The sequence below is a fragment of the Glycine max genome, chromosome 2 (assembly GCF_000004515.6).
Source record: "Glycine max cultivar Williams 82 chromosome 2, Glycine_max_v4.0, whole genome shotgun sequence".
In the NCBI taxonomy this organism is placed as follows: Eukaryota; Viridiplantae; Streptophyta; class Magnoliopsida; order Fabales; family Fabaceae; genus Glycine; species Glycine max.
Window position 1 is genome coordinate 47,692,055 of NC_016089.4, and position 25,640 is coordinate 47,717,694.

Consider the following 25,640-nt stretch of genomic DNA (forward strand, 5'->3'; position numbering starts at 1 on the left):
AAGAGAAATATTATTCTTTTTTCAAATTCTCTGAAAAATAAAAACAAAACAATCTACTTAAAGGCAAAATTTGTGTTTAACTTTTTTATCTTTATCTCGTGTAAAATTTTCTTACAACAACAACTATATATAACAAACAAGTTTAATTTATGATTTTAGTAGATGAAAGATACTCATAAATTTTGATCTAGGATTTTTTTTTATGAAAAATAACATAAAGAATAAAAAATATAAGTTTCACTGATGTCACATTGAAATCACTAACTCTAGTCACAAAAGTAATATAATTTTAGGAAAAAGTTATTTAAATTAGTTAGGAAAATGCATATTAACTTTGTAGTTTATATTTATACCTGCTAAAGATAAGAGGGACAAATTCAGTGCTCTTGGGTGAGATGATATATTTATACCCTGCCAACTGAGTGCGAATGTGCTAATATTCTACCCCTGAGACAAAAGAATATAAACAGGAAATTCTTTACAACAACATAATTAGTATGAATGAACTTTTCTAAGCCTCATAACATGAATCTAAACCTCTGAGCACAAGGCTTGGAAAAAAATATTTGTATTATTGTAAATGCACTTCTTATATACAGAAACAAATCCCTTTTTGCGTAATTTGTGGTGAATAATATAGATATTTGCCTGTGTTTTGTTTAAAAAATATAGATATTTACCCAATATTCTTTCTTTTTTAGTTACTACTATAATACATTGGTGCATTTTTGCTTATTTCCTGGTGCAGTTGTGCTGTATTGTATCACATTTTTCCTTTCCTCTTGTTTGTAAATATTACATGTTGATACAACTTTCTGATGTTATGATTTTTATGTTAGCATTTAGCAACTTATGCTTTAATCCACTTTGAATCTTGTATTCTATAAATGACTAAGGGGGCATTTGGATAAATAACTATTAAGTGATTATTTAATGAGAGCTTAATTTGTCTAAACTTCATTGGAATAAGCTAAATTATGTCGCGTAAGTGCTTATATGATTAGCCTAAACTGGCTAAACATGTTCTAATTATAAACGATGTATATATCTAAGCAAAAAAGCATAGGTGATTTTTTTAAAAATGGCATAGGTTGTTTGTATATGGAGAACACAAAGTGACAAAGCACACACCAGATTTTATTTTTCCTTTTTTTTAAGTTCTGAAAAATATGAAATAATCCGAAACCTGATTGGGAAATAATGGTAACAATTAATAGTGAAATTAGAGATTTTTTTTTTAAAAAAAATAAATTTTCAAACATAGATTAACCCGCGAATATCAGTTCACTTTACCCTCTAATATAGATTAACCAGGATTTTTGGTGAAGAAGAAATTAAGGGAGGAAAATGGATGGGGATTATTTGAGTTGAACGTAGAGAAAATTGAGAAGAAAAATAATTTAAAAATTGATGAGATTCACATCCACTATATTATTTATAGTTTATTTTTATTTATCTCTCCGTCTCTCTCTTCATCTCATTTCTATTTTTTCTTCAATCAATTAATTTTTACATTTTTATTAATAGTATCTTTTTAATTTTCAACCATCATATTTCTCCTAATATCTAATTATCTACCAGATAGGCATAATAAAAATGTTTGGCGAGATTGGATGCAATTTTGTTGGGTCATATCCAAACCCGAAAAGGCCCGAATCCAACCCATCAATTTTCTTTTCTTTCAAACAGCGCCAAAGTTGAAGAGAAAGAAAGAAACAGAGCAGAAAAATGGAGAAACTCGCAAATTCATTTTCAGTGTTAGAACTCGACGCCGATGATAGCCACGTTCCCACCACTGCCGGTACCCCTTTTCTCTCCTCTATCTCCCATTCAATTTCCACTTTATTTTTTCATTTTTATTTTCATGCGTAGTTGATGAACTTTGCGTTAGGGTTTCACACGTTGCTGTTCTTATTGATCTGCGCATTTCTGAGAGAACACACGGTGTTTTTTATTAATTGTTGTTGCTGACGAATTTATGGATTTTTTTTTTTTAGTTTTTTGTGTGAATTCTGCGTTGAAGTGTGTTTGATATCTTGCAAGTTGGTCGTTCAGCACTGCTCCAATGCTAGAGTGTATCACAGAGTGACAAAATATTAAATTCTTGGTGTATTCACTTTGTTGAACGTGAGTGCTGCTGCTGCAACAGCATGAAAACACATTGCAAATTTTAAGCATAAAAAATAAAAACACAACCTTTTTTCTATTTTTCTATCCCTCCCATTCTTTCTTTCTACTATTATGGCTATTTTTCTCTGCTGTTACCTACTCTTCATAGCTCTATTTCAGCCACTGAATTACTACTTTTATTTTTATTTTTTTTGCTCAAATTTTCTTCCTTTGTGTTTTGATGTGTTTGAGAAACTCAAAAAATAAGCTTATGTAGTCAACTTGTTGTTCTCCATTTTTATTTGTACTAACTAGTTACATAAATTTCCTGGATGGGTGTTTGCTAGTGGGAACATTATGTATTGTTGATTACTATGTAGTGAACTAGCAGCTAAAAGATACTTTCATGGCGCAGGTAGTAGTGACAAGAGAGTTAATGCTGACATTGACATTGTACCAGGAAAAAGCGAGAAACAAAATCTAGAAAATCCAGTGACTTCTTCATGTGAATACAAGTTACCTCTTGTGTGGATTGACTTGGAAATGACTGGTAAGCTTGTAGAATGGATTGTTTGGAGTGTGTTTTGCTTGTTTCTATTTAGATAAATATTTTTCATTATGTTTTTCTGTGTTTGATTTTTATTGTTCTCCAACCTCTAAATCTTTCAGCAACAAAGCTCTTACATTTTTTGATATTGTACCAATACTCGTGTTAGATTAGTACAGATTTTTTCCTTTAACATGGCTCTACATCTAAGGTAGAATTATAGTAACTCAAGTGAGCCTTCTTCCTAGCAATTTGGATAAACTTTATGTTTTGGAAACATGTACTCTCCAAGGTGAATTATTGTTTAGTATTTCTATCCTTCTGAGGATTATTTTCTTAAAAAACTGTGTTATAGATTAGCAGTCTCTCTCTCTCTCACTCTATTTTCTGCTTTTAAATACTTTCTTGAAACCTTTGCTATTGTTGGGCTTATCAACTTGAGTCCTTTGACCTGCTAAAGTCTTTTGCTTGAATGACTGTCAGCCTATGATCTGAATATTATTTGGAGTTCATCATCTGCTTGCACCCTCCTGATTTTGCTTCATATAAAATTTCACTGCTAGTTATCATTTCTCCATTCTGTAAATTTTTTCTGGTGGATTGGAATTCTAATCCTGCCTCTTTAATTGCACAACTTTTGTGTTATGCAATTTTCTCCTTGATGACATAATTAGAATCTTACATTTGATTGTCTATTGTTTTCTTATATTTAGTGGTGCTCACCAAGTAGGCTATATATTCTTCAGTTGCAAACTGTGTTACTGTCAGTTCTTGGATAACATATGAATTGTTTAGTGACTGATGATGATGAATGTTGATTCTTCTGGCTTCTGTGTGTGTGCAGGTTTAAATATCGAAGTGGACAGAATATTGGAGATTGCTTGTATAATTACAGATGGAAATTTAACCAAAACAGTGGAGGTATTTAATTCAATGTTACAATTTTCATGCTCATTTTTTGTTTTCGTTACATGGTCGTTTCCATGCATCACTATATTTTAAACAAGATTCTACATTCTCCCGTCTCTAGCTAATAACATTCCTCTTTCTTACTTTTCTTTTCCCCTCTCTGTTTTTATATGGGGAAAAACTTGCTTGTTCCATAGACTAAAACCCACCTTACTAGACATTTTGATGCTTGTAAGCGGGAAATTGTTTAAAAGAGTTTTTTCCTTTCTGCATATCATACTCTTAGAATTTAGAATGTGAGTTTGAGCCTAACTCAACCCCAAAAGCTAGCTCAAGGGGTGAGGGTTACCCCTCACTTATATACTTTAACTTGGCTTTATTTATAGACGATATGGGACTTGAGTTTTTTCCAATACACCCCCTCAAGTCCAGAGCACTTCTTGGACTTGGTGCGTGGATAACAATGGTGGGTGATCCTTTGGATTAATGTTGGATATGCTCTGATACCATCTTAGATTTTTAGAATGTGAGTTTGAGTCTAATTCAACTCCAAAAGCTAGTTCAAGGGGTGAGGGTTGTCCCTCACTTATATACTCTAACTTGGCTTTATTTATAGCCGATGCGAGACTTGGATTTTTTCCAATACATACTAAGCACATGTTTGGTATAACACTTTTCAATGGAAATAATTCATTTTTTGCCCTCCAAATTCTCTTCCAAGGAGTTGGTGAAAAAATAAAAGATGATTTCTTCAAAATAAGTTAAACCAAATGTGTATTAATAGAGTTTAGAGCATTAAATAATCCTTAGCTTCTCTTTACTTTTATTGTTTTTGGATATTCACTTTTGCTCTCCTTTGTTTAATGCAAACATCAACTTTCATTGGGTGCCTTGTTGACTTTTCATTTTTATTTTGCTACCTAGTGTTTTTAATACAAATTTGATCAGATTTTAACTTATGATCTTAGCCCCCAACCTTTTTACTGAAAAGAGGAGGGAAAATGCTATTAGATCTATTTTATGTAAACAGAATTTCTTGACACTATCTCCGCCAATTTCTTTTTTCTTTATCTTACTCTTTCTTGGCAAAGGATGAAATGTTGATCACATTTGGTCAAATCTTGTGTATCTATTACAAGTAATGGAAATGCTAGGAACACGCTTTTTCTCATTGGTTGAATTTTATTCAAAATCACAAAATTTGATGGGTCCTTCACCTTATTTAATGAATCTCTCCCCTAGTTTTGCAGTTTTCAATAAATTGTACTCTATAAGAGGGAGTGTGTACGTAGCACTTCGCTTAAAAGTAAATAGGTAATCTGGTATGTACGATCACATTAGTGTGTATGAAAGAAAGTATCTGCTATTTTTAGGGTCCTGATTTGGTCATCCATCAAACTAAGGAGTGCCTTGACAGGATGGGAGAATGGTGTCAAAGTCATCATGCAGCTAGTGGTAAGTGGTAAATGTTGTATTTTGATACTTTATTTTTTTATTGATAGAAAAAAATATATTATTGGAGAGATGGCCATGGGGAGTGTAAAATATCCTTCAAATCAGATAAAATAACTTAATACATTTTAGAATATGAAGAAATTTGAGACTATATTATTCATGAGTTGCTGATGGGTTGCTTTTCCTTAACATTATTTAGTTTCCCCCCTTTTTTTCCTGTTGAATTGGATTTTAAATGGCATTGACCAACAATTTTCAATGAATTTAGGGTTAACAAAAAAGGTGCTAAAGAGTACAATAAGTGAAGGAGAAGCTGAAAAGCAGGTTTGTAGTAATTACCATGTGGCAAGCTCTCTTTTCATAGGAGCTTAGCTTACTTTCTATCAACTATCATGTTAAATGGGTACTGCATTTTCATATATATTCAATGAAGTAGAAAAAAATGTTATTCTTATTATAGACATATGAAATAGTTAAACTTGTCTATTAGGGATTGCAGAATCTAGTCTGCGGAAGGAAATTGAATTTCTCATTATCCATCTCAAATTTCATAAAAAGTATGAGTGGGGCACATTATATGTCAGGAAAATTTTTGGCAGCTGAGAAAAAATTTCCCTACCAGAAAACCTATTATCTTTTCTCTAAAGATTCATGATACTGGCATGAACAGTTGCAATAGATGCATTTTAAATTTTACTTAAACAGTGATCTGGTCATTGTGTAATTTATATGATTTATTTAAGTAGTTATAAGCTATACAATTATCAGCAGATCGCTGCTGTTGCCCTTCTTCTAGGCTGGTGTTTAATGTAGTACAAATGATTTCTTATGTTGTGGTGTGTTTAGTCTTTTAGAACCACACCTCAAACTAGTTATTGTAGTTGGAGAACCTAAGGCCTTATGAATCGCATACTTCCAATGCGGGACTCAAGTCCCATACCTTGCAATTGGATCCTAGCATATCAAAAACCAATAAGTTAGTAGTAGACAAAACCAGTTGGCATTTGGCATCCTACTCCTGCATCAAGGCAATGATATCAGTTCCAGTCATATGGGAGTAGTGCTTGGGTGACACCCATGTCATATTTGCTTGTTTCGTTGGAAGTGTCTCTAAACTGGTATCCTTTTTCCTGTATATTGCCATTTGATCTGTGATGAATTGAACTATTGAAGTACTACTTTTGTTTTATGCATTTATTTTCTTTGTTTTATGCAATGACCGAGGGCGAGTAGTCTCTTTCCCTTTCTTTGTTTTATGCATTTATTTTCTTTTATAATGAAAATATGTAATGTCTTGCAAAATTGCAGGTTATTGAATTTGTTAAGAGATATGTTAATGTTGGTTTGTACACACCTCTCTTGGCAGGAAGTTCAATATATGTTGATTTTCAATTTCTGAAGGTATTGGTTCTGCCATAGTAACTTGTAGAAAGTGGCTTTGCTGAAGTATCATTAATTTCTAAATTCTAAATGTTGTGTCTTTATAGAGCCAGATGTATTCCATAAGTCTTGGATTCTTTTGTTAATTTCTGCTAAAATTATTGGTCACACATTGCATAATCAATTTTTTTTAATAACATCATATTTCAATACAACATTATTGGGTAATTGGGTATCGTTTATATTTCATGCTTGCCAAGTGATGGTAATTATGTTGGTCAACACATCATAGCATTTATGAAGTTGGACATCTGGTAAAAGATCAGGTCGAGACTTGAGACACTGCATGAAAATTTGTCATCTGAATATAGAATCCCTATTTTTTTAGAACAATTCCTGTTCAATTCTGCATATCCTGATCAAGCCTTATTGAAAGCATATATTGCTATTTTTTTTTTGTTATATTTCCTATTGTTCCTCTTTGAAATGTTCCGGTACCTGTCTTAACTAGACCAATTTTTGCAGAAATACATGCCAAAATTGGCGAGTCTCTTCTCTCATGTGGTTGTTGATGTTAGTAGTGTTAAAGCTCTCTGCATTCGCTGGTATCCCAAAGGTGAGAAATTATACAATTAGTATATAATTAAATTTTCTTTGGTTTTAATGCATTAAATCATACTGAAGTTTAATATTTGTTATGAACTATCAATCGCTTCTTGATCCCTTAGGGCCTTAACCTCTGCCCCACAACCACCTTCACCCCCATAAAAAGGACTTGTTTTGTGCTTGAGATTGTTGGTCAGTTCCAGTGCTATCACTACATCTTTTTACTGGATCTGTTATGTAAACGTGATTCTTCTAGTTTTTTGGTACTATTCATGCAATATAGGTTAGCTCCATTTGGTTGAGCTGGTAAGTAATATGATAAAACATCTCATTTCTATCATAAAGTTTTCAATTTCCAGTGGTTATTTATGAATTAATATGGCCATTTTAAACTAAAATATCTAGAATTCCTTCTGTCAGCTGTCCTTTTGTGTCAAAATTCTGACTTCCTAGTTTTGTTTCCCTACATTTTCTGCAAGCCATATTAGTAGGGAAACTTTAATTGCGCATAGATCAGAGGTTTTAACATGACTACCCCCGTCTTGTGTATTTCTGACCTTCCCTCAACATCCCAAGGGTAAAAATTACAGTTAATAAGGTGAAAATTGGACAGCCACAAAAAAAAGTGACGTTTAAAACTTACACAAGATTATGGACATGCTACCCCTCTCCTAAAAAACAAATTAACTTGTGAACAAATATACATTCTATGCTGCTGTTTTTTAGAGGTAAAATCCTTTGGTTTTTAAGTGCTATGACATTAGATATCTATGTAATAGCATAAAGATGCTTTGAAACTTGGCAAGGTAACTAAAGGAGATGCTTGTTGATATTTTTTTAGTTCTTTTGATGTTTTAACTTTGAAGCTTGGAATCTCACCACCTACCCCTTTTGCTTTTGGGTTTGATTTGATCATTAGTAATGACTATATTTTACTTACGAATATTCTTAGCCCCCAATTGTAATAATACACGGTAACCATTTACACAATTTGAAGGGATGAGAAACAATGAATATATAAGTACTTCTGGGATTTTGGTCCTTGTTTATTCATGATTTTTTTAATTATAATAATTATGTTATTTCCTGTTTATTCATGATTTTGATCATTAGTAATGCCTGCTTGTAAACTATAAAGGCTTCTTATCATTTGTGCAGATAAGGAGAGAGCACCTTCAAAATTAAAAACACACAGAGCTTTAGATGACATTAGAGAAAGCATTGAGGAACTTAGATACTACAAGGCAAATATTTTTAAGCCCAGGTCCAGAAAGTGATAGGGATGCAGTGAAATCAGCGTACGAATGTTGATGGGCAGGTTTTCAGTTCAAGCGTCAAATCTCATTGTTATGGAGGGTTTGCTGGCTGAGTAAATGGCTCGTGATTTTGGATTAAGTTTAGTTACTGCAAAATCATATTTAAATTTGTACTGAAAACCATGATGTACAGGTTAAATTGAGCTTCAACTCCTTTGATTGTCCATTCAAGAAAGAAAAAGGAAATGTAATTGTTGATTACAATGCCTAAAGAAATGTTATGTGTATGTATCTCTGCCAACTGGACCATTGTGAAATGCTTAACTTCAGCAATGAGCATTTGCATTCATAGATGATTATTGATTCCCATGCCAGATATGTAAATAACATACGTAAAAGATGTTTGGGCAATTCAGTAATAGTAATCATACCAGATACGTATGCACATTAACTTCAAGGTAACTAACTAGGACGCAAATTATTGTTGGAAATCACAATTGTTATTTCCATTTGCCGGTATATATTAGAGCCAAAGTGCGAAAACAAAAAAACTGTAGAAAACTCTACAAATATAATCCGTTCATAACCTCCTATAATGCCACACTGCTCTATACTCAAGCTCATAATTTCTACACTAACAGGTTAGTAAGATTTCATCCAACTGAAATCCTCATCAACCGGAACCACTTTGAATGCTATGAGCCCGAAACCAGTAACTTTATTCTTTCTGAAGTCCTGGGGTGCCAACTATTGATGGATAACTTTATCAGAAAAAAGAAGGTCATCCACATAGAAATTAGTTCCACCAGTCAATATCACACCTGCACTCATCAATATAAGGAAAGAATTTTTATCAGAACAGAATGCAAGAAACAACTACTTTTTTCTCCTACAATGTTGCAGCTGATGTAAACATTGTTTACAGTACTATTACGGTATTACCTGTCATTTTCTACTTCCTATCTTTATATTGGACTTCACAAATGCCTGCTGAGATTCTGGAAAAGTAATTTCGAACTCCTTTTTGTAGTCTCATCCCCAGTAAAACCTGCAATATCCTTGCTAAAATTCTGTAGTGACAGCCAAAAATCAAATAATCAGATGGGGAAATGCTATTCATAATTATATTTAATTATTTCGCCACATTAGGGTCATACCTCAATGTTCTTCAAGGTAAAACTTATTGTGTTTATAGTCTGAAGCAGTTCAGTGTTCCCAGGGGTCATAATGGATGAATGTACCCTTCTACGTACACAAAGGGTGATTTCTGTTAGTCATTGTACTGAAGAATGTTTTGAGAGTAAAATTAAGAAATTTTTGGAATCAGTTCAATTCTGTCAAGTAATAATGGGCGAAAGCACATTCTGGACAAACATAATTGGTGAATGCTTTTCTTATTTACTAGATAAAATAACAAGAGGACTTTATGATCAATTTCAATTTATAGGGTGTGCAACACAAGAAATAAGTTACAACCTCATACTGTTGCCATTATCCCATCAAGTCTTCCTCAATCAGAATTTAAAATGTTACTATGTTAGTTGGCATCCCCTACTCTAATGAGTAATGTCAATGTGCTACTTGGCTATCTGAATATAATGATGCATGCAAGCCAAATTGCTGATAGACAAGAGCCATAAAAGTTTTGGAAATTAACCTCAAATCATCAGAAGCTTGGATAAGGTTCTGGGTTAAATTCTCAACTTCTTTCAACAGGCCACTATCACGGACATCAGCCAAGGTTGAACATCTTCAGCCATGGCTTTGATCCGAGGCATCACTACATCAAAGTGAAAATATGGGCACGAGAATGCATGACAGTATAATTGAATAATAAAAAAGAAGCAAACAAATACCTATTGCATAGAGATGATAAACGAATGCCATAAAGGTACTAAACATATGCATATTCACCATTATTATTTTATGTTTTTGGAGATGGAAGAAACTAATATTTCATTTATCATCCATCATGCACTTATCTATTTTTCTGTTGGCAAGAAAACTGTTTGATCCAACAGTCCATTCAAGAGCACTACACCTGTGTAAGAAGTGGTTCCGCTTCTTCAATAATGGAAAATATTCGTTGAGCCATTGTATAGCTATTGATGATGCCAATTTTCTCTGTCGCTGTCAAGGCCGAAGTATATTCCAACCAATGTATCCAAACTTGTTCCTTGGTCACTGTTGATCTTTTCACGATCACACACAATAAGACCTTCCTTAGTACAGTCTTGGTGAAGAGGGCCAACAGAAGGTGTTGGAATTGGCTCACGAGGAGTGATGTCAATTTTTGTTTCCATAAGAAGACCTGACTGGTTAACCTTGATCAATGAATTTCGTGATATAACTGTTTTATCATCACCAACCTGCAAATTGAAAACTGATGGTTTAATGAAACAATTCATCTAAGGTCCTGGATAGATAAACTTCTCCATAAGCACTTAGTTACAGGAGAGAAGAAAATAAAAAGGTAAAATGAATTGAGTTTATCCCATCAGCTAAAATCAACTTATGCACTTAAGCTTGTATAAAAAGTCAAGCACATAAAGTTGATTTTAGTTCACAGCAGAAACTCAATCTTATTTTCTTCTCCTCATATAGATATTTATGGAGAAATTTATCTTCACACGACGTCAAACAAACAATGTCAAACACATGCAAGATTTCAATCCTAGGATACTAAAGCGCATAGATTAAAGAATTGAAAGGCACCTCTACAACTGCTTCAATACTTTTCAAGAAAGGATTCACGCCAATGACATTGCCAGCAGTGGCCCCTCTGATTCTCACAGGCGTTCCTTTGCTTATGCCACAAGCTTCAGTATACTCAAACACCACTGTGTACTTCCAGAATTTGGATCAGATTTGGAAGCCCCTCAACCAGGCCAAGCTAAGAACAAATAGGACAGCACCAGACACTAGAAACAGTCCAACCCCACCTTCCCAGTTGCTCCAATCACTGAACCCAAAATCACTTAATGGACGCAGAAAATTGGTTTCTTTGCCTCCAAACAGCGCGCAGAATGTTTGACAAAGCTGAAAGTGGTTTCTTTGCTTCTGAAGTAGTAGATGATGACCTTTGGCCATGACCTGAATCAGCAGATGTAGCTCTTATTCTGTTGATTTGTGTCTGGCGTCGAATTGCAAGAGGGATGAAACTTGAAGGATTTCTTGGTAGGGTAATCAGAGATGAAAAAAAGAAGTTGGCAATGATGAGACATGGAGTGCAGGGTTCCCAACCATCTTCTCAACGACCTCTTAGCTCTGAAGTTCTATCCTCCACACAGGCACACACTAACACAAAAAGAAAGGTTTTAACTTTTTGGTTATAGAATCAAAATCATACAAGTCTAATAAGCAACTAATACACAATTAAATGACAACAATTAACAAGAACAAAAATTACAAACACAAGACACAATTACATATATAAACTCCATTGGTTCTAATAACATCAGAGAAATCAAATTGGTTGGAAACGGACAATGCAGAGGATATAGTTATATTTCAAGCGTAGGATAATAAAACAAATACAAAACAAAACAGACTTTACCATTCCATATTGTGAATATTATTGAAGAAATGGAAAAGTTGGCAATTTGAGGGTAGCATAATATTGGGTTTGGCATGGTTGGACCCTGAACCCAAACAAATCGAAAATGCAGGCAACACGTAAAATAAGAGCAGGTTCCAATATTATATTCAGCACCAAAAGATACCATATTTTACCTAAGAAGCATGTAAAGTAGATTGCAGGATGAAAATATTTCAGATGAATTGAATGCCCAATAAAAAGTCTCATGATGGTGAAAAATCCATGAAAACAAGTTTGACTTTAGAAAGCAGTGACACTGTTGGCGTCATCATGAAACAAATAAGAGAGACGTAATAGCGTGAATGGAAGAGACAGAAACCTATGCAGCATGAAGAATCATGGACATCACCAAGACTGAGGCATTTCAATTTTCACCTTCAAGAGATTTTTGTTATACAACAATTTGGTTAAACAAGTAAACGTATCATTATTATTTAATAATATACTTTTAAAAATAATCGGACAAAATTCTATTACCAATTTGTTTTTCTTTTCTATAACCTTGACCAAATTCTTCATAACATTTTTTCTAGACATATAACATTGATTGGGTGGTTAAGAAAAAAAAAATTGTAAATTTGATCTTTTCTATTAACAAAAATTAACAATCTAATAATTATTATTTATCGATCAATCTGGATGGCAAAGACAATCAACCTCTTTGACCCATCTTACGAACAAATTTAATTAAAGAACATAAAATATATTAATTATTTATCTTAAATTTGATTTTAATATAAATTTTTCTATGAGTATTAGTGAAATTAAATTTATAGAATAATATAAAAACAATAATAAATATGTATTTTAAATTTTGAATAACACTATAAGCTTTTTAAAAAAATACAAAGTGACAATCTAAAATTTAAACACCTATTAGTATATATATATATATATATGATAGGTTGGCCGGTTGTGTCACCTAGTCCAGTCCACCACCATTTTTTTCTGGGCTAGTGGACCGATTTGTCGGGCCAAAGTTCAAATTGTCACTACTATCGAAAAAAATTAACTATATTTTTAGGCCTTGAATTTTTTTTAATTTCGAGTTTTAGTTCCTAAACAAAATTTGATAGGTGAGAAAAGTTTTCTATTATTAGGACTTCTAGTTCTTACTGTTAGAGTGTACAGTTAAATTAAATGATAATGTGATATTATCTCAGTGACACCTTTTTTTACTACTCTTTAACACTTTATAATAAATTATATTTTCCACTAAAAGTTATATCAAAAGAAATTTTTAAGGACTTTGATTAGTCAAATATTTGTTTAAAAACTAAGATTCAAAATTTTAAAAAGTTCAAGGACTAAAAACTTAATTAATAAAAAAGAAACTCTTTCTACCATTTTATTGTACAAAAGTTTAAACAATTTAGTGAAAAATATAATTTATAATAAAGTGTTAAAAAAAGATACCAAGTAATGTATTATAAATATTTTATTGGAGAAACTACGTAGATTATTTTGTTAAATAATCACTTAATATGTTATGTAATTTATCTTATGATTAAATCGTTTATATATAAACGATTTTATGTTGTCATTTTATCGTAAACCAAGAGTATAATAAGTTTATTGACTTATAATATAAGGATCTTGCTAATTTTGTTAAGAAAATAATTTTTTTTAATGTGTAAATAATAAAAAAAACGTAAAAATAGTCATGGAAAATATTATTTTACGTAACTAATGTCCTACTAGCTAACATTTTCCATAATAATTGTGTTAAAAATCACACAAATGATGATTTTGTTTTTTGTAGGTTTGGTCCACCATTAACACTCATGGCGTTCTTCTCATTTTTCGCGTGACTGTGACTGTGTGTCTGTGTGAGGGCTGCATGACAGTGATGCCCACCAAACAAGGTTCAATAGAGTACATTCAAACATCTTCCCTATTTTGCAATTCTTACGCTGAAAGAAATACTGCAGAGTTGTGTTTGTTTCTTTTTTCAAGTGACAATGAACTATACTTTAAAAAAATAAATGCACAGTTAAAAGAAAAGAGAAAAGAGAAAAGGGAAAAAGAGAGAAACTGAGAATGCAATTAATCCAAATCAAATCAAGATAATGCTCCTATAATGTCATCACGATCATTGCCGCTTGACCAGGACAAGTTAGAAATTTTAGGTATGTTTAAGTATTCAATCAAAATTTAAATTTTATAGTGGTTAGGGTTGATTTTAATGTTAAATTTGTCTGATTTATCGTGCTACTTTCTACATTCAGATATTAAATTTAAATTTTTTATTTTTAGAAATCAATTTGTTAACACCTCAAAATAAACTTGACTATTTACCCATATATTTTTTAATGATATCATTTTCTTCCAGCCTCTTTCCCTCAATATTTTGTTTACATTTTCCGGTTGCTGTAATCAGATATATGGCTGGATATCAGAAAGTAACAACAAATTGAAAAGATATAAATAGATAGATATATACAATATACAAATTTCTTACAATTTTTTGTTTCATGAACATAACCGCGACTGTTGGATGAGTAAAATTCTTACATGAACTCTGCATGCTTTCAAAAAATAATAGCATGGTATGCAATAAATGAGTACTATGTAATTAATGTCCAAACAAACCTACGGGGGAGGAATATAACGAATGAAGAAATTGGAAAATAGTAAAACCTCAGACACGAAGAAAATTACACTTAATAGACAATGATAATAATATCCACATCACTTTGTTTCTCGCATTTGCATATCATCTTCTGTTTTCCAAACAACATCATCCAGGCTTGTTGAAAGTTTCTTGTAGAACTGCAGAGAGTGAAGCAAACAATTTCAATTAGATTCTCTCCAATTATTCAAGAACAAGAGGACATAAATTCCTATCACAGAAGTTAAAGAGTTATAAAAAGGACAAAACTTAGTAGTTTCTTATATCTTTGTCATCAAGCTCTCAAGTCAAACAATGACATGTTGGTACTTTACTTTTCCTAATTCAGCCACATATTTTCATGTAGGCTATCAATCATTGGAAAAAATTCAATGTGTCATTGTTTAATTTAAGAACTTGATGATTGATAAGGATATAACATATAAGAAACTTGATTCAAGTTTTTTTTCCTTATTTAAATATGTAATTGTGTACCAAACAAATAGGAAGTATAAGCTAGCCAGCTAGGCAGAAACAAATTATTGGTAAAAAAAAGTCAATATCGACAAAATGAAAAACGTTGATGCTCTGATTCCCATCCAACTGCTGATATAATAAGCTTCTTTAATTGTTGTTAGAATTGACAATAGAACAGTTATTTTTGAAGTGGCAAGCAGTAAAGCAATTAAGCAAAGAAGGGGATAGAAGGACACCTTATGGAACTCCAATGTATCTCCTTTTGCCTTCCGTACCTCTACCATGTGAAGAGAAGGTGCCACTTGAAATATCTGTTTATGATGAGTACGTTCAAATTTCAGTACAATAATGTGACAAATAGTGTCCCACATCACCAAATAACTAAAAAAAATAAATCATACAGGTTTAATTAATCATTTGATCCTTATACTTACACCAACTTTTTGCTACTTTCTAGTCCCTATACAAGCAATTTTTGTTTGTTTTAGTTTGTGTGTTAATTTTTTGGTAGTGTAAAACCACCACAAAATAGAGGCATAAGGACTAAAATGTAAAAGAAATCACTCGTATAGGGACTAAAATAATGAGTTTTTAGGTATAGGGACTTAAAATGAGAAGTTGACAAAGGTATGGGAACAAATAATTAATTAAACCAATCATATACCTCTGTGGCAACATTAAGGTTTCCCTTCCTTCCAGCTTTCACATTTGCAAGCCTCATCTGCAGGAGGTAATGATTTATTAATTTCACAAACAATTATTTAATCGAAAGTTCTCTCTGAGTAGAAGCTTGTAATTTTCCAAGGTGATAGGCTTACCTTGTAATTTTTCTTCTGCACATCAAAGCCAAGAGGTTTTGCGGCTTCCTCAATCTTGTTGATTATCTCATCCGCAGGGGATTTTGAGGTGAATCTTGTTTCCCTTTTAAATCCCTGTGGTCAATGACATAAGGATAAAGCAAACATGGTAACTTTAGCAAGGTCTCTCATATCTGCACCAATTTGGCTTGAAAGAAAGTTCTCATCCAAATTAAGTTCAAGTTTCAACAAAATTAACTGGTTTTTATCTAAAAAATAAACTAGTTTATAAGTAAAAAGTTAACGTAACTCATGTTTTCCCTATATTTGAATTCTACATGTTCATCACAATAATAAAAAACTTTAGAAAGCCTCTTATCATGTGAAGCTGCGAACCTGCTCAGTATCAAACAAGTTTTCAAGGTTCAGTCCTTTGGACATGGAGATTAACTCAAATGCATTCATGGCTGTAGGCTGCTCTTCTTTTTTCTCTGTCACATGGTGCTCCTAAATGCACAGGCAAAATCCTTTATGAGAGAAGATTCAAGAACTAACAGACAATCAATACCAAAATCATATCTAGTAATCTTCAACATACTTCAGAGTCTTTAAAGACAGCTTCAACATCATCGAGGTTGATTTCCCCATTCTCCTCAAAAATGGGAGGCTTATATTCTTTCTTAAACCATTCATCATCCAAAATCTCAGGTATAGTGATACGCTGCCATACAATCAAGGTAAATCAGAAAGCAAGACCAAAAAAAATTAACTAGTACAGAAAAATAACCATGATACTGTAGATTGATGATCAATGATCAATTATCTTTTCTTTATCACTTTTGTTGCGGTGCAGAGAACTAGATAAATGTAGTTCTAGAAGAATCAAGCTGATGCAGATGATTTCAAACCAAAAACTTGGCCCTCAGTGATCATTGGAAGCCACCAAGGAAATGCAGAAGGTTATAACTTGTTATAAGTAAAATGACCCTTTTACTTTCAGAACAAACATTCGATTTTATATGACAAGAAGCAGGCAGATTATCAAATGTTTCTTCTTACAGTGGTGGGATCTGGATCCAAGATTCGTGTAATCAATTTCCTGGCAGTGAAAGAAAGCCATGGGGGGCAAGTAAATTCAGCAGCTGAGATCTGTGGATCAAGAAATTAAAAATAATAAACAGAAAACAAAGGAAAAACTAAATTTGTGAAGAAAAGTGTAAACAGTGCTCACCTTTTTATACAGGTTCATAAGATTAGGGTCGTCGAAAGGCAAGTAACCTGCAACCAATACAAAGAGAATAACCCCACATGACCACAAGTCTGCAGTTGCCCCATCATAGCCTCTATCGTTAAGGACCTGTATATAACAAGAGTATATAGTTAGAAGTGTGACTAAAATGTATGTATTTCGGTATACAATTCACATGAAAGTAGCATAACATTTGTCTGTACCTCAGGAGCAACATAATTTGGAGTGCCACATGTAGTATGAAGAAGTCCATCATCCTATCAAGAAAAAAATAAACATCTTAGGATGCATGGCAACTTTGTCATGTTGTCATCAGCATTATAAGAATATCTTCAAAATTATAACCATCGACATTTTGGGAAGAGAGAGACCATTGTCTTAGACAGGATCCAGCTTAATTTTCATTTAGTAAAGTAAAACTAATTCTAATTTTGGCACATCAATTACAATAAAAGGGAGTAATGGTAGTTGATAACCACATCTTCTTGTCTTCATAAAGTAAAAAATTGCAAGTCTACACATTCCATGCGAATGAAATTGTGGCCTTTTCTATTACCAACATGAATTATTTAGTTTCCCCATTCACAGACTTGTAGATAGTTAATGTAATTTTGGAGAGGCATCAAAGAATTGATGGCACAGGATAACTGAGTAATAAATGGATTTTAATATTTATGAATGATTGAATACAATTTTCCGACACTGTCAGCTCCTTTTCCAACTTCAATAATGTCACGCTCTAAACATGCTATGCTTTCTCTTCCAAAATCTTAAACCTACTATTGGCATAACCTCCTAACTCATCCATCCCTATATTATTAAGACAAATCAAATCATGTCTCTGGTCAAAATAAATCACATATTACTGTTCTTATCTTCCTGTGGATGATTAATCTTCTTTATGCAGTTCTTAGAACTAATCATATATTTTACCATCACCTGAATAAGATAAGCATTTTCCCCACTTCTCTCACATGTCTTCATACTTTCTAATTATTTTATGTTTTTTTACAACACCAATAATTGGGTCATAGTTCTACTTCAAAAAGCAAGATCAATTTACTGAACAAAGAGACAAACCAAATAAAAGGAAAAGTCAGAAGGCAATGGAATTCATGATTACCCTAACTTGCTGGGAGAGGGCACTCAAACCAAAATCAGAAACTTTAAGGTTCCCATAAGTATCTAATAGCAAATTTTCTGGCTGCAGAAAGTATTCAAACAATTAGAAATGTTAGAAGTTATTTCTTATTATATCAAACACAAAATAATTGTTGTGGCACCCGCATGTGTGTGTGTGTGAGAGAGAGAGACGAAAAGGGGCCATACCTTCAGGTCTCTGTGGTAGACACCCCTGCTATGGCAATAATCAACAGCATTTATAAGCTGCTGGAAATATCTACGTGCTTCATTTTCACTCATCCTTCCATGGTTTACCTTCACAACAAAATGTTCATTAGAACATATACAACGCATTTTCCATGTAATAAAGATGGAAAGCATGTACTAAGCTCCAAAGCAATCCTATTCCTATCCACTAGAACCACTACAATGCCAATGAATGATGAAGATACATTGATAATCATGATTGAATGAATGAACAAGGATCATATTCTGGTTGCCAACACTAATCTAGTATCATAAGCTAAACAGGATTGGTTGTCTGCAAATGTGTTAAAATAGTTACCATGTGTTCCTTTTCCTCCAAAAATTCTAGAATCAATTGAAAATGAAAGGAAGCCAACAAGATTCATTTACTCACAATTTTGTCAAAGAGTTCCCCCCCAGTTACAAACTCCAAAACAATATATATTTTGGTCTTGCTTCCCATGACCTGCAAAAAAAATGTTACAAAATACCGAATTAGGCAACAAAGTAAACTGTGTTGAGAATCAATTTGATTTCTATTAGCAGATATACTTCCTTAGAAAATTTATGTTTGGTTGGATAGTATGCACTAGTACAACAAATGCTAGACTGAGAATGGTGAGTCAAAGTAATGAAATAACTCTGAAAAAGAAATATGTATTTTTTTTTTTCTAACTCCTAACTTCTTCTTTTTTCATATATAAAAAAATTCATCACGTGGGCAATTTATGATAGAAGAATGTCTTCTGTCTCGTTTAGCCTTGGATAAAAGGCAGCAGTTTCATAAAAATGGTTCTAGCATTCAACATATTTGGAACTCTCCCTATGTTTGGTTGTGTGGGAAGAAAATAAAGAAGAGAAAATTTTGAAATTTGATTGAAGAAAAAATAAAAGAAAAAAGTTAGAATTTTTATTTTTAAAAGTCAACTTTTTTCTCCATTTGCTTTCCACTATCTCTTCAACTAAATAAAAGAATGTTATCTATATTCTTTTATCTCTAATATTCTTTCCTCCCATCGAAATATACCAGAATCAATGTTATTATTATTTTTTTTAAAATAACCTTCCAAATCATCCAATGACTTTAAATATTTACCAAGATACTTTAAGCATTTTTTCTGGAATGGTACGCATTAGGCAGAATTCTTAGTGAAACAGACAAGAAAGTTCTAGACTAAACCACTACCATCTGCTGCTATTAAAAATAGCAAAACTTCATGGCAAGAATTAAATAAAGAAAAAAGTGATTTAAAAAAGAGAAAGACAAATCATTGCACGTGTGTGGTCCACAGAGAGAGAGAGAGAGATACCTCATACAATCGAACAACATTTGGATGCTTGATTAGTTTCATTGTAGCTACTTCTCTCCTGATCTGCAAAGATGCATTAAAAACATCTAAGAGACTTGACTTCATCGTGTCAGAGTCTAAACTATAAAGCAACTAGCAATATAAAATACAATAATAAGAAGCATCTGAAATCTATAGCCTCCCACCTAAAATTAGTTCAGCAAAAACTAGGCTTTGTCTGGTTTTGGAAAATGTGAAGAAGCAATTGTGTAAAAAATTTATGCTTTCTAAAATTAAAGTAATAAGATTAAGGGACAGAGTAAAATCCTAAGTCAAGTTAGTCAAGCATTCAACCTGCTCAGCCATCTTGTGCTTTAGCACCTTCTCCTTGTCAAGAATTTTAAGAGCCACGGGCTCTCCTGTCTCAGAGTTCCTTGCAAATTTCACCTTTGCAAATGTACCTTCACCAATGGTCCTCCCCACCTCGTATTTACCAACTCGGCGTTTAATCTTAGGCTGACTCATTCTCTACACTTGAACTTCTGCGCACTTATAAGGAGTCTACCTGAAATGCATATCAGAATTTAGTTCCTAACAATTTTATCCACAAGTCAGAGAGAAAAAAAAACTTATATCCAAATCTTATGTGATGTATGCTTATTGTTTAGGAAATGCTACTATTGCTTATGGTTTAAACCAAGAGTAAATAGTGTATACACTGCCACTATAAAGAATTTTCACAAAATCATTCAATTACAAACTACCAAGGAGGATGAGTTTCTGATTGGTTGACGGGGTAAAATGGTCGTGCACAAAAACAGAACTCTTAAAACAAAGTAATAGTTTAAATGTCAAAGAAGCAAAGTAGGAAACAGTTCTCAATACATTTTCTGCATATACCTTCAGGATTACTTTAGGTTCTTATTCTAACAGGAATAATCAATCATTCATGATGAAACCTCAGAGATCCTACTTTTAACTAGTAATGCAGTACACTAGAGAGATCTTGGAGAAATTTAACACCCATTGATTGGATTTAAGTTGCATAGAGAAGAGAACAATTTTTGGGATCAGAAATAACCTCAAAGTCTGTCTTCCAGTAAGAGATAAACCCACAACCAGAATTGAGCTTGAATATGAAAGAAACAGGAAAGTTAACAGCACACCCCTATGAAATCACCAACTTTGGAGACTAGATTTGTGATTGTGAGAAAACCATCGATGTTCAAAAAACAAAATTGAAGGTCCTCAGTTAAAAAAAAAAAAAAAAAAACACCATGAATCACCACAAAGATTAATTTTCCAGCACTAGAGACTCAAACCTTTGCCAGACAGAACTAATTTAATCAGCAACAAAACAAATTGGCTGGAGAAAAGAGGGAATTCATGAACTTAGGATCCACCCACCAAAAGGAAAACAACACACTTCAAATCTCAGGGACCCAGCAAGACAAATGGAAATTCCAGTCAGTTCTTTTTTTTTAGTGCCCTCAATTGAAAACAAAAAATCCCAGGAATTCACTTTGAAAAAAGAATGAAAAGACAGAACAAAAAAAGGGAACTTTACAATAATTCTGGAAAGATGAACAGAAAAGCAGTTGAGGTAACCAATATATGGCCCAAAGGGGTGCTGTTAATGAAATAACAAAGCAAAGGCAGATCAAGTTTTCAAATTTCAAGTGCCAAATAAGCTGCACAAGGCAATATGCTATATATACAACACCTTGAGGCTCATATAAGAAGAGGATAGACATGAAGATGAAAAAAAAATTAAAAACCAAAAACGTGAAAAGTGAAGAGAGAGAGAGAAGAAATACTTCAATCCAATCTACCTAGATAAGAATAAACTGAAATTCTGCAGTGGAACCGAGCAAGGTTGGCTTGATAATTGAGCAGCTGTATGAACAGTGTCTTGGCTTTTGATTATGGCCAAAGGGCAAGAAGAGATTTTTGAGACAACTACCAACCAATGCTATGCAACCAGACAGAACTCATGAGAGAGTGTCTTATTTTCTCAATTTATGCTGCTGGGAACAACAACTTGAAACAGTTACTCATCAATACTTATCTGTTTTTCATGGAATGTATGTCTAATAATATAATAATAATAATATAATAATGATAAAATATATGTGTGAAGAAAAAAGAGAGAGAGAATATTTACGGGTTGATTGGTCTGAACCATAAAATGAACTATGCATTTGTTGTGGTCACAAATCACAGTGCCACTTGTTTTGGCACATTTCCACTGCCTTTCATTTTGCAGAAACAATAATGATGGATTGAACAGCCACATTGTTCTGGTACAACGTTTCAATATCATCACTAAATCTGATATTTTACTACTGTTACACTAGTTTTAGTTTGTTTGTTAAGGGCACGGTAAGGGTGATAAGGAATTTAAAAAGAAAAAGATTTATATTAACATGCATAACATTGTGTTGGATTGTTAATGACTTTTTTTTGTGCTGTTTTATATTTTCGTATTAAATACTTTTCTTATTTAATTTCTTAATTAATATCTTAAAAGTAATTGTTAGCAAGAATTTTTTTTAACATATTTGGTTACATTTATGAGGAATTTAATGATTTTATTAAAGAGAGATAATAACTGTTGAAAATAAGAATATGAGAGTTGGCATAGTAATTGCGGTCAACCAGTTAATTCAGGCAAATTAATCCACTGTACGAAACAGACAAGTTTCTTTCTAAGGAGGTTATAAAATAATTGGTTGAAGAAAAACGTTATTTTAGCAATTCTCGTGAGACATGGTAGGAAAACAGCATATATTGTTTTTACATTTTCCGAAAGTGATGTGATATAAAGAAAGATAATCGAGATATTCAAAATTTTAATTATTTAAAATTAAATATTAATTTATTTTTATATATTGAAGATGTATTTAATAAACTTTTTTGTTTTTAATAAGTATTATAATATATTAGTTAATTGGTTAACATTTGTATAAAAAAAATAAGTTGTTTGGTAAAGTGAAAAATGAAGGAAATAAAACCTAAAAGCCTGTTTGATTTACTTTTATTTATAAAAAACTGTTTTCAAAACATTTTTCCTTTACTTATCAATCAGTTTCTCATTTAAAATTTACCGAATTTTAAAAATATTTTGAAAAAGTGTTTTAAAAACTAGAAAACAAAAACAACTTAAAGAAATTTTCCTTTTTAGTTCTCTATAGCACTAAATGGGTTAAGATTATATCCTTTCTTATGTTTTTTTTTTCCTTTTGACATTTGTCCCAAACAAATGAATAAATTGTTTTTTGGATTTTTTCTTTTTACGTTTGTCCCAAACAAATCAGTTTTTTAATATCTAATATTCCAACAAAAATCTTGTTAAAAAAACTCACCTTTAGTTAAAATCAAATATGTATTTAAGATTGATTAATTGTAGAATCGAGTATCCAAACATAGATTAAGTTTTATATTAATTATAATTTTAATATAAAAGCTCTCAAAAGAACTTATGACTTATATCAAAACAAGTCCAGTATTAAATTATAATTCTTGTTGAAAATAATTTAAATCTCATCTCATATTAAAATATATAAATAAACAGTAACTCTCATTTCCTTGAAATAGTTTTTAGGATTCACATTATTTATTCTAACCTCAAGGAGTGAGGATTTCTTTTTACTTATATATTTTAATATGAGATTATTTTTAGCCGGTTGACGTATGACTTGGATTATTCTAATAATTCTCATAAATGATTATTTCTTTTTTGCTCAGCCACTTGTGATACAAGGGAAGACACAAAGCAAAGTTCATCGCTTTTCCCTGCTTCCCTTCAATTGCTTGTCCCATTCGTGTGGTAAAGGTTCCATAGTGCGCCTTAATCAATTAGATCCAAGTTCATCCAAACCAAAATTCTATTGCGCCTGTCACTGCATGCGTTTAGCACTTTAACTTTAATGGGGTGGGGTCGACATTTCGTAGTAAATTGAGTCAGTTTTAATTTGTTTCTTTCTTTCTATGGGTTGACACACCAATAAGTAGAAGAAGGGAAATTGGAATCTTCCTCCTCTGAAGAACAAGGAATTAGCTCTTTATTCTGCCATAGTTCTTCATTGGCAAGTTAAAGTAGATCTAAATTTTCTCTTTTCTAAGATCATCTTGATTTTTCATTTTTTATTCCACAGACACTTTAAATTAGGGAAAATCCTTTGTAAAGTCACGAAATATTACTAACCTCAACAATAATTTATAGTAGAATTTAATATCATATGCGGATAAAAGGAAATATGAGAATATAACCCCCCAAATCCTAACTAGTGTAAGCAAGAGACTCAACCACATAATCATATTGGATAGATATTCGAATATCCTAACCAAACGCCTATCCGACCCTCTAAAAGACTAAAATGACCTTAATTAGAGGCTAAGAGATTAAATCCTTAATCATGCTTAGAAGTAGATTACATAAATGGTAATTTGCTCTTCAAGGCCCAAGGTCCAAGGCCAAAAAAAAATTATATATAGAATTAAGAACCTTGAAATAAAGATCATTCAATTTGTATTTTCTATCTTATTTGTTACTCAAAGTAAAAATCTTACTTAGATATCAAAGTGTTTTTTTTTTTCATGTATCCTCCTTTGATCAAGTATCATACCAAACAATGGAATAAAAGGAATAAAATCAGGGAGCACGGATAAAAAAGCATAGTGTCTGTCCACTATTATGCAGGAGCATATGTCAACTTCTGTTAAAAAAAAAGATTAATTAAAAATAAATTAACCAAAAAAAAGCACATGAAAAGAATAGCAAGTGTGCAAGATCTGCCATCAAGATAAATAAAATATAGCAATTAAGTTCAAGATCTAACATATCTTTACAAATTATTAAAAAAAGTTACATAAAAACAAAAGGGGAAAAAAACAATGGGGCCACCATCGGATAATTTGGACGGTGGCCCTACTCTTGTACTCTCACCAAAATGTATCAAATATTTACTTCAGAAAATTATTTTGAAGACACGAAAAAAAATTGCAAAATCAGAATGTGGAATTGTCAAAAAAAAAGTCGGATAAAATTAAAAATATCCTTTTTGAAAATATATCGAATGTTTGATATATATATATATATATATATATATATATATATATATATATATATATATATATATATATATATATATATATATATATATATATATATATATATATATATATATATATATATATATTTTTTTATATTTTATTTTATTTTTTCTCTTTTTTTTTTTTATTTTTTTTTTTATTCTGTGTGTGTGTGAGTATGTGTGTGTGACTGAGAGTGTGTTGCACGAGTAAAAATTTATAGAGTGTCTCTTTTCATCAAAGAAAACGAGATATATATAATTATGTAAATATAGATAGATAAAAATTAAAAATTTTTCATGGCGAGTACCATGCAAAGTATATAAATGTATGTTATATTTACTCAAATAATTTAATTAATATATACTGATTAAAAATATGAAGATATTTTATACTGTTTTGATCACAAATTATTGTATATAGTAAGTTTTTCAAAAGTTGACTACTTCAAAAATTATTTTTCATTAGTTACTATTCAACATAAATTTTTATGACAATCTACTTCACGTGCAAAATAATATGTAATATAATACAACAAAATATATTTTATGAATAAGAAAAAAAAACACTATGACTATTGAATCCATGCAACCATTACGTCAAGAATTTTTTGCTCAAATTCAATTGCTCATTGTCACGTCCTCAACCCGTTGATTATATAAAAAAAAAATATAAACTTCGAGATCTGTTTTCATGATTTGAATATGTACGTATTGCATGTTAGGGTTGGAATTTGATTAAAAACCCAAATACTATAGTTTCTAAAATTCTGAAAGTCACATATTTTTTAAATGTTGAAATCTTGAATGTGAAATTAGGGCATAATTCAAGTCGGGGCTGTCTCTAGAAATTATGAGAGATAAGACCAAATTTATTTTAAATTTTAATTTAATAT

At 31.8% G+C, this 25,640-nt stretch overlaps 2 protein-coding genes and 1 pseudogene across 4 annotated transcripts; 1 reads left to right on the forward strand and 2 right to left on the reverse strand.

The window, feature by feature from the left end:
* Positions 1-1,639: 1,639 nt before the first annotated feature.
* LOC100795445 (oligoribonuclease) lies at positions 1,640-8,563 on the forward strand. Its single transcript, XM_003519447.5, has 8 exons — positions 1,640-1,801; positions 2,525-2,659; positions 3,501-3,577; positions 4,939-5,020; positions 5,289-5,344; positions 6,329-6,421; positions 6,926-7,016; positions 8,165-8,563. Exons 1-8 carry the CDS (start codon positions 1,729-1,731, stop codon positions 8,281-8,283), a joined length of 726 nt encoding a protein of 241 aa, XP_003519495.1. The 5' UTR covers positions 1,640-1,728; the 3' UTR covers positions 8,284-8,563.
* A 731-nt stretch (positions 8,564-9,294) lies between these two features.
* On the reverse strand, positions 9,295-12,643 carry LOC100813732 (protein TRIGALACTOSYLDIACYLGLYCEROL 2, chloroplastic-like; annotated as a pseudogene).
* A 1,625-nt stretch (positions 12,644-14,268) lies between these two features.
* Positions 14,269-21,716, reverse strand: LOC100794566 (protein kinase superfamily protein). 3 transcript variants are annotated; one of them, XM_006574360.2, is made up of 16 exons: positions 21,484-21,716; positions 20,733-20,780; positions 20,006-20,216; positions 19,673-19,735; positions 18,757-18,828; positions 18,324-18,431; positions 18,118-18,198; positions 17,198-17,251; positions 16,977-17,102; positions 16,805-16,894; positions 16,344-16,466; positions 16,142-16,252; positions 15,767-15,880; positions 15,613-15,669; positions 15,185-15,259; positions 14,274-14,632 (listed from the first exon to the last, which is right to left on the reverse strand). In XM_006574360.2, the coding sequence occupies exons 3-16, from the start codon at positions 20,174-20,176 to the stop codon at positions 14,552-14,554; spliced, it is 1,326 nt and encodes a 441-aa protein (XP_006574423.1). In that variant the 5' UTR covers positions 20,177-20,216; positions 20,733-20,780; positions 21,484-21,716; the 3' UTR covers positions 14,274-14,551. The 3 variants fall into 3 exon arrangements, with proteins under 3 accessions (NP_001242682.2, XP_006574423.1, XP_006574419.1); NM_001255753.2 differs by lacking the exon at positions 20,733-20,780 and having other exon boundaries at positions 14,269-14,632; positions 21,484-21,644; XM_006574356.4 differs by having other exon boundaries at positions 20,733-21,716.
* Between the last annotated feature and the right edge of the window lie 3,924 nt (positions 21,717-25,640).